At 48.0% G+C, this 9,421-nt stretch overlaps 1 protein-coding gene across 1 annotated transcript in view; it reads right to left on the reverse strand.

Annotated features, from left to right (window-relative positions):
• Positions 1-9,200, reverse strand: part of LOC309345427 (cytosolic purine 5'-nucleotidase-like) — a 41,636-nt gene extending 32,436 nt beyond the window's left edge. Inside the window, exon 1 of the mRNA XM_081868481.1 lies at positions 9,007-9,200. Coding sequence (XP_081724607.1) covers positions 9,007-9,113 — 107 coding nt within the window. The 5' untranslated portion in view covers positions 9,114-9,200. The remainder of the gene's footprint in view (positions 1-9,006) is intronic.
• Positions 9,201-9,421: the final 221 nt, after the last annotated feature.

Genomic DNA, 9,421 nt, shown 5'->3' on the forward strand with positions numbered 1-9,421 from the left:
ATATAGAGCTCCAGTACAACGTAACTGTAACCATTTTCTGTAACTATGCAATCACTGAACGTCACTTTCAATCCCTTATTTGCATATGTGGACCTGAATGAAAACTATCTACAGTATCTCCCTGCTGGCCCAGGGTGAGAACTTCAGTACATAACAATTATTATTATTATTATTATTATTATTATTATTATTATTATTATTATTTATATGCTGCCCTATACCTGGGGGTCTCAGGGCGGTTCACAGAGCAAAATCAAAATATAAAACCACAAAATGCATAATCGAAATAAAAACAGCAACCCAATAACACCCCCCCCCAAAAAAAAAACATTTTAAAAGGGCATGGGATGTCAATCAAATCAACCTAGTTAAAAAGGAATGTTTTTGCCTAGTACCTAAAGGTGTATCATGAAGGTGCCAGGCGAACTTCCTGGGGAGATCATTCCACAGACAGGGAGCCACTGCAGAGAAGGCCCCGTTCTCATGTTGCCACCCTCCGGACCTCTTGAGGAGGAGGCACACAAAGGAGGGTTTCAGAAGATGATCTCAGGGGGACCGGGTAGGTTCATATGGGAAGAGGTGTCCTTAATCAGGATGAGTGCCCAATAATCACTGCATCTGGAAGTGCCTGTGGCTTGTTTGGAGGCCAGGTTGCTGCAGCTGGCTGGGTCAATATTCCGGGGTGGCAAAGGTCATTTTCTTGAACAGGAAAAGGCCATCCACTCATCAGCATCCTTCTTGGTGAGAACACCCCTTCCCACACCACCCTGATGTGGGCTTCCGGTCCTGACAACTACCTCCTGGGTTCTTTGGAGAGAGGAACAGCCTGCTGGATCAAGCCAAGGACCCAACTATTCCAGCATCCTGTTCTCACAGTGGCCAACCTGTGGGAAACCAGCTTGCAGGATTCAAGCACAAGAAGACTTAATGACTACTAGGCCTAGAACCTGACCTCTCCTCCTCACTACTATCTGTCTTTCCAGGACTCACCTTCTGCAAAAGTTAGTTCAGGCCCTGGGGTATGTCCAACATCTTGCATTATGAAGACTGATGCAAGTAACTCATTCAGCGTCTCTGCAATTTCCTTATCCTCCTTTGACTCCCTTGTCATCCAACTGCCTCCCTAGATGGTTTCCTGCTGCTAATATATTTAAAGAGCTTCTGGTCGGTGGTCTTAATGTTTTCAGCAATGTGTTCCCTGAAGCCTTTTTTGAGCATCCCTAATTGCTGTGGGACACAGGTGGCGCTGTGGTCTAAACCACAGCCTAGGGCTTGCAGATCAGAAGGTCGGTGGTTCGAATCCCCGTGACGGGGTGAGCTCCTGTTGCTCGGTCCCTGCTCCTGCCAACCTAGCAGTTCAAAAGCACGTCAAAGTGCAAGTAGATAAATAGGTACCACTCCAGCGGGAAGATAAACGGCGTTTCCGTGCGCTGCTCTGATTCGCCAGAAGCGGCTTAGTCATGCTGGCCACATGACCCAGAAGCTGTACGCCGGCTCCCTCGGCCAATAAAGCGAGATGAACGTCGCAACCCCAGAGTCGGTCATGACTGGACCTAACAGTCAGGGGTTCCTTTACCTAACTGCTTAAATTCCCACACCACCCCTTCACAAGCTGAAACCAACCTTGCCTTTGGTGGAGGGCTTCCCACTCTCACCATGAGGTCTAGAAACCAATCTTCCTTGCTAACAAAACGGCCAAGCAGAACTCACACTCACATTCTTCCAAAGGAGCTTCCAAGTTCTACATTAAATGCAATGTGGCCTGGTTGGAAGACTTCAAGCAGATTCCTTGAATGAGCAAGGGAAGGAGGGAGGGAGCTGACCGCTTTGTAGGGAAGGAGTCAGTGCCTGCCAGAGGCTGCTTGCCAGCTCCTTAACTGGGGAGACGCAGCCACGTCCAAGCACAAAGCCTGCCATTAAGGCCCTGTGGCCAGCCACGAAATGCTAGTGGTGAAGAATCGTAGAATCGTAGCATTTGAAAGAAGTGCAATAAAAAAAAATATAGGTCTTATATATATAATAAATGTTCATAAATGTACCAACCAAGCACGTACATAGATATCATAGCTGTCAACTTTTCCCTTTTCTTGCGAGGAATCCTATTCGGAATAAGGGAATTTCCCTTAAAAATAGGGAAACGTTGACAGCTATGATAGCTAATGTGGACCACATGTCTGGAGCAGCACAGGAAGACCGCCCTGAAACCATTTTGACTCCCAAGCTGACCAAATGTTTTCTCTGCAAGGAGGGAGGGGGTGAGCGAACCTTCCCATTGTCTCAGGAATTGGGTAATCACCATCTCAAAGGAATGGCCAGACTACCAGGAAAGGCAATCAGATAAGGCATTATCAGATAACCTGGCAGACAGGAAAAACAACAACATTCAAATTTCTGTTGTAGACCGCCTTTTCTGTGATGTAGGGATGATGTTTGTGGGGGGTGGTCTTGGGTTACACCCCTTCTGTGATGTAGGTATGATGCATGGAGGGGTGGTCTTGAGCTCCAGGGCAGGGAATTTAAAATGTCTATATAAGGACAGGCACACCTTGGTTCTGGGTCCTCCTCCATTTTCCTGCATGTGAGAGGAGCACCCTGTTGCAACAGATCAATAAAGATCAGGCTTACTAGCTGCTTTGCTTCTCAATAGTCTCTGGTTGGCCTGTGTTATTTTCTCCTACCGATAGGGAACCCACTTAAGGACTCTATATGGGCTCTTGGATACCCCATAAGGGAAGAAGGGCAGGTATTGTTTACAACAAGAAGTCATTTGGTCCAACCCCTGGGAATGCAGCAATTCGTCCTGTCCACCCTGTCCCAAGGAGGTGTTAGCTGCTTACTCTGGAGAAGCCCAGCAGGACCCTGTAGAAAGGCCTTGAGCGGCCAAGGGAGGGCCCTGACCTCAGCGCGTGCGTCAGAGCCTTGCATCATAAGTGGTGATTTTAGCTTCCCTATCAGAGTTTGGAAAGGGTCCCCTGGCCGCTGCCCCCAGCGCCGGCTGATGTAATGGCCTCAGGCAGTGCCCACACAGGAGGGCAACCTTTCCTCCCTTGGGGACGGATCCCTCTCTTGCCAAAGCAAGGTCCGCCAGGAGAGGCCAGGAAGGAGGTGTGTAGCCAGAACCCATCCTGGTAGGATGAGCGGAGGCCCCGGCCAAAGGTGAGAGACCCTCCTGTTTGCTTTGAGCCAGTGCAAATAGTCCTGACTCTGGCAGGACACCTCTTTACCTACAGCTCCCAGAGCTGACCTTGCAATTTCCATGGCTCACGCTTACCGTACATAACATCATCAGAAGATACTGATAGTGGGATTCTGGGATAGTGGGATTCTGGGAAAATATCTATAACGAACCGAGAAAGATGCTTAGATTTTCATTTGGGGGAAAAACCAAGAATCCTTTCTCCTAGGTATCATGTCAGAGGAAATAGAAAGAATGGTCAGACCAACATTTACCGTATTTTTTTGCTCTATAAGACTCACTTTTTCCCTCCTAAAAAGTAAGGGGAAATGTGTGTGTGTCTTACGAAGCGAATGCAGGCTGCGCAGCTATCCCAGAAGCCAGAACAGCAAGAAGGATCGCTGCTTTCACTGCGCAGCGATTCTGCTTGCTGTTCTGGCTTCTGAGATTCAGAATTTTTTTTTCTTGTTTTCCTCCTCCAAAAACTAGGTGCGTCTTATGGTCTGGTGCGTCTTATAGAGCAAAAAATACGGTATGTATGCAACTACGCCGGCAAGGTTACTGACTGCCAAAAATTGGAAAAGCAGCAGCGTCCCAACGAAAACAGACTGGTTATCTAAAATGATGGAATACTTCCATATTGCCAAACTAACAGGGAGGATAAGAGAAGATATTGTGCAAAAAGTGAATAAGGAGTGGGCTATCTTTAAGGAATACATCAAAAAAATTTGTGGAAAAAGTAGAATTTCTGACAGATACTGAGTGAATCCAGAAAATTATTAGACCGAAAGGAGACTAAAGTCAAGATAGAAGAAGAGATTAAAGAAATAATGAAATGTGTTTAAGCCAGTTGGAAAAATAAAGTAGCGTAACAAGAACGGCTGGAAGTCAAGTCACTTGGTGGGTGTCCGTGTGGGGTAGGAGTGTAGGTACAGTGGTACCTCAGGTTAAGTACTTAATTCGTTCTGGAGGTCCGTACTTAACCTGAAACTGTTCTTAACCTGAAGCACCACTTTAGCTAATAGGGCCTTCTGCTGCCGATGTGCCGCTGGAGCACGATTTCTGTTCTCATCCTGAAGCAAAGTTCTTAACCTGAAGCACTATTTCTGGGTTAGTGGAGTCTGTAACCTGAAGCGTATGTAACCTGAGGTACCACTGTATGTTGAAATGTACAGTGTAGGTAGGTATTATATAGAGTAATGTAGGTATGTTTTATGTTATGAAAGTAAGGTAGTGTGTTGTGTACGTGTATTGTGTAAATATATATGTATGTGTTTTATATGTTAGTAATAATTTTTTTAAAAAAAGAGCATCAGAAGAGGTTGCTGGATCAGACCAAAGCTCAGCACCGTGTTCCCACAGTGGCCACCCAGTGGGAAACCTGCATGCAGGATTTGAATACAAGAGCCCTCTCTCCTCCTGTGGTTTGCAACAACTGGCTTTCAGAAGCATTGCTGCCTCTGACTGTGGAGGCCAACATGGCTAGTAGCCCTCGATAGCTCTCTCCTCCATGAATTTGTCTTACCTCCTTTTAAAGCCACAAGAAGTTGCTTTATACTGAATTAGACCTTTGGTCCATATAGCTTACCTGCTGGAGTGGTACCTATTTATCTACTTGCACTTTGACGTGCTTTTGAACTGCCAGGTTGGCAGGAGCAGGGACCGAGCAACGGGAGCTCACCCCATCACGGGGATTCGAACCGCCGACCTTCTGATCGGCAAGTCCTAGGCTCTGTGGTTTAACCCACAGCACCACCTGGGTCCCTTTTACATCACAGAAAAGGTGGTCTAAAACAGAAATTTGAATATTGTTTTTCCTGTTTGCCAGGTTATCTGATTGCCTTTCCTGATAGTCTGTCACCCATTAAAATGCTGATTACTCAATTCCTGAGACAATGGGAAGGTTCGCTCACCCCCTCCCTCCTTGCAGAGAAAACATTTGGTCAGTTTGGGAGTCAAATTGGTTTCAGGGTGGTCTTCCTGTGCTGCTCCAAACGGGCAACCTCTCTCCAGGGTTTCAGAAAGGGGCCTCTCCCAGTCCGACCTGCAGATTGCAGGGACTGAACCTGCGCAGGTGCCAAGAGGATGGTCTTGCCACTGAGCTGTGGCCCTCCCAAATTTCACAGCTTCCTTGCTATGTATCATTTTAAGTTCAATAGGTTCCTGCTCCAAAAAGTGGCCATTTGTTCAACAATGCTTCATGGACTAGAATATTGTCATCAGATCCTGTTTTGATAACAGTGTGTTTGGCATAATTTTGTATGTCCTTCCTTGACAATTAATAAAAAATTACCAACTGAAATGGGACACGGGTGGCGCTGTGGGTGGCGCTATGCACAGAGCCTAGGGCTTGCTGATCAGAAGGTTGGCGGTTGGAATCCCTGCGACGGGGTGAGCTCCCGTTGCTCGGTCCCAGCTCCTGCCAACCTAGCAGTTTGAAAGCATGTCAAAGTGCAAGTAGATAAATAGGTACCACTCCAGCGGGAAGGTAAACGACGTTTCCGTGCGCTGCTGTGGTCCGCCAGAAGCGGCTTAGTCATGCTGGCCACATGACCCGGAAGCTGTACGCCGGCTCCCTCGGCCAATAAAGTGAGATGAGCGCCGCAACCCCAGAGTTGGCCACACCTGGACCTAATGGCCAGGGGTCCCTTTACCTTTACCTAGAGTTGGAAGGGACCCCCGGGGTCACCTGGTCAAAAGTAGGAAGCTGGCAGTGCCCCATTATGCCCTGACGGACCAGGCCCCCCACAGGCAGCCACAGGTGAAACAGGGAAGCAGGAAAAGCCATGAGGGCAGGGTCTCGCCCACCCTCCACGCCAACAGAAGGTGAGCGGAATCTGAAGGAAGCGAGGAAAGTGTCCTCAAGTTCCCAAGCTTCCCTGACCCAGAACTGAACCAAACCCCTCTTGGAATGCAGATGAGGCTGATCGGGGTTCCTTACTGGCGGTTGAAAGGAGATGTCACATGGCAGATAAAGATGATGGATTTTTCTGGAGCTGGCCGACCTGACTGGAAGAGTCCGCGACCAGAAGGAGGAGGAGTACCAGGAAGAATGGAAGAAATTTAAAGACTATTTAGCTAAATATGTCAAGATAACTTAATTGGAAAAGCTTGCAAATATTAGATAGGCTTAGGATTGAAATATGTAAGGATAAGATTTAAGATGTTTAAAGCTAAATTAGAAAGAACGAAAGATGTTAAGTGATCAAGTGAATTTTTTGAGAAAATTGATTTTGCAAAACTGTTAAAATGATATACAGTGGTACCTCAGGTTAAGTACTTAATTCGTTCTGGAGGTCCGTACTTAACCTGAAACTGTTCTTAACCTGAAGCACCACTTTAGCTAATGGGGCCTCTTGCTGCTGCCGCGCTGCTGGAGTACGATTTCTGTTCTCATCCTGAAGCAAAGTTCTTAACCTGAAGCACTATTTCTGGGTTAGCAGAGTCTGTAACCTGAAGCGTATGTAACCCAAGGTACCACTGTATAATGAAATTCAATCAAGGGGATTTGAGGAAGTCACTTAATAATGTTACCAAGATTGAAACAGGATGTCTGTATGTTTGTATGTCTGTTTGTTTTTGAATTTTTGGAAAATTAATTTAAATTTTTTAAAAAAGGAATAAAGAAAGGAGATGTCACAAAGGCCCAGTAATACCTTTGCCACAGAAGGTCTTCAGGAGGGATCTTTTGACACCCCCAACTAGGCTGCATATTCAGCTGCCAGTGCCGGGAGGAGGCACCATTGTTGCTGAGGGACAGCATGGCATAGTGGTTAGAGTGTTGGACTAGGACCCAGGGGACCAGCGTGCAACTCCCCACTCAGCCACAGAGCCCACTGAATATGACCTGGAGCAGTCCCTTACTGCCTCTCAGCCTAACCTACCTCACAGGGTTGTTGTGGGGGATTAAATGCCCCCTTGAGGAAACAAGAAGAAATTCCGACGAAAGGAGAATGGCAGACGAAATTAATGGACTATGCAGAATTGGACAAAATGACAGGAAGGATTCGAAACCTGCGGGACCAGAGATTTACAGAAGATTGGAAGAAGTATATGGGCGATTTGAAAAGCAATTGTAACCAACAAATTACACTAGTAGGACTACAAGAAGTTTTGGAAGAAGGAATATATGAAGCGCTACAAAGTAGATAAAGAACAGAGATATTGGTTATGAGTTTTAAATGTAACAGAGAAAATAAGAAATGTATACTAAGAGATTAGATGGGGAAATTTTCAGACAGGACTGATGGAAGTAAAAAAAAACTGAATAAGATGTAAAAATATGTTTAATTACTGTTGAAAATGGTATGTTAAATAGAAACTAATAAAAATTTATATTAAAAAATAAATAAATGCCCCTTGAGCTCTGTGGAGAAAAAGGTGGGATATAAATAAAATAACAGAAATTAAAATAAACAACAACAACAACAACAATAATAATAATACAGGAGCACCCCAAAGGAAAATTCCTTCCCCTCCTATCTCCCCCACTTTGAGATTCTGGGCCTGCAATGCTGTTTGGCAGTTCAGGACTGACTGCCCTCCAGGGGTACCCCATTCTCCACCAGTCTTCCTGGCCTTTGGGTCCTCTGCCTTCAGGGCAGCGTCCCTGCTGACATTGTCCTGGGGGGGGGAGCGGGTAGTCCTGGCCCCAAAGAGCCAGCAGGAGGAGAAAGCAAGGGAAAGCCTTGCCAGGAGAGGAGGAGGAGGAGGACTGTGGGGGGAGACAATACAAGTTATTAGAGCAGAAAGCGCTTTTGAGATGGAAATGAACCCTGAAGTGGAAGAGAGGCCAATTTGGATGCAGCAAAGCTTCTTTCTGTGAACAGGAAGGGCCTTGCTCCTCACCCGTCCCCAGAAACACTCATTTATTTCATTTTTACCCTACTTGATTGTAAAGGAGAAACCTCCAAGCGGTTCACAAAAAAGATAAAGCAATAAAATTATCGCCAAGAAAAATTAGCAATAATAATTTAAGACATCCGTAACATTAAAATGGCAATGGACTAAAAACCGATTAAGACTAGCATCAGCTTTCTGAACACCTGGGTAGGCTTGTCCTAAGGGAAATGATTTTAGCAGGCAACCGAAAGAGCGCAGTCAAGAGGCAGGGAGTTCCAAAGTGAGTGTGCTGTCACCCTAAAATCTAGAGTATTTAGGTCTTATGTGGCAGAGTCAGTTCCGCTGATGGAAGCAGACAAATTAGGTGTTTATGGGGTGAGGTGATCTTGCAGGTAAACTGGTTAAGTAACAGGTAAAAAGGCTGTTAAGTAACACCTTGAGCTTTGCCAGGGATTATATCAGCAACCATTGTATATCTCGGAGTGCAGGTGGACGAGGCAGGAGCTGCGCTGCTCCCCTCAGTAATCCACTTTCTTCATTGCCCCCCCCCACGCACCATATTCAGCTGAAGAGAGACATATTCCCCCACCCCTGCCCAACAAGCCCCCACATCCTCAAAGGGGACCAGAGGAACTCCCTGCCACTGGATAAACAAACATCACAGCCGCTGCCAAGAGATCTCGCTCACAAACACTCCCTTGCCCCACGCGCTCAGAGGGGGAGCCCGCAGCCTCCTTTTCCAGCCCCCCAACTCTGCAGAGCAGCTGGCAGCAGCCTCTCGGCCCTGGGCTCCCTAAGAAGGTAGCGGACTCTCCTTGCTTGGCTGGCCATCTGCCCGGGAGTCTTGAGCTGTGATCGCTGCCTTGCAAGGGGGTTGGGCTGGATGACCTTTGGGGTCCCCCTTCCAGCTCTCCGGTTCGACGGATGCCGCCCAGCTTGCTCTCCCTAGGTCTGGAGGTAGCAGCGCCTCCCCACGCCTGCCCCCTTACCGGTGATGGTAGTCCCGCTTGACGGGGGCGCGCGTCTCGGGGGCGCTCAGCTCGGCGCGGGGCTCCATGGCTCCGTCGGCGGGCTCCCTGGCGATGCTGCCCATCATCTGACAGCGGCTGGCGCGGAGGAGGAGGAGGCGAGGAGGCGGCCTGCTCCCTTTTACCCGGGAGATAGGCTATCAGCCCGGCCCAGCTGATGGCCCTCCTCCTCCCGCCCCCCGCCAGCCCATAGCCTCCCGGCCCCCCCTTGCTGTGCCTGGGCTTGGAGGGCTGCCCCGCTCGCTCAGGCTGGCCAGCGCCCCCGCCTCCCCGCCACGACTGCGCTCCCCTGCCGGGGACTTTGCTCCTCCTGCCGGTGCGTATTTTTAGCCTCTCCCCCCACCAAACACAAACACCACCTCCCCGTCCTCTTCTT

This window comes from Podarcis erhardii (genome assembly GCF_964252035.2).
Source record: "Podarcis erhardii genome assembly, chromosome: 7".
Lineage (NCBI taxonomy): Eukaryota > Metazoa > Chordata > Lepidosauria > Squamata > Lacertidae > Podarcis > Podarcis erhardii.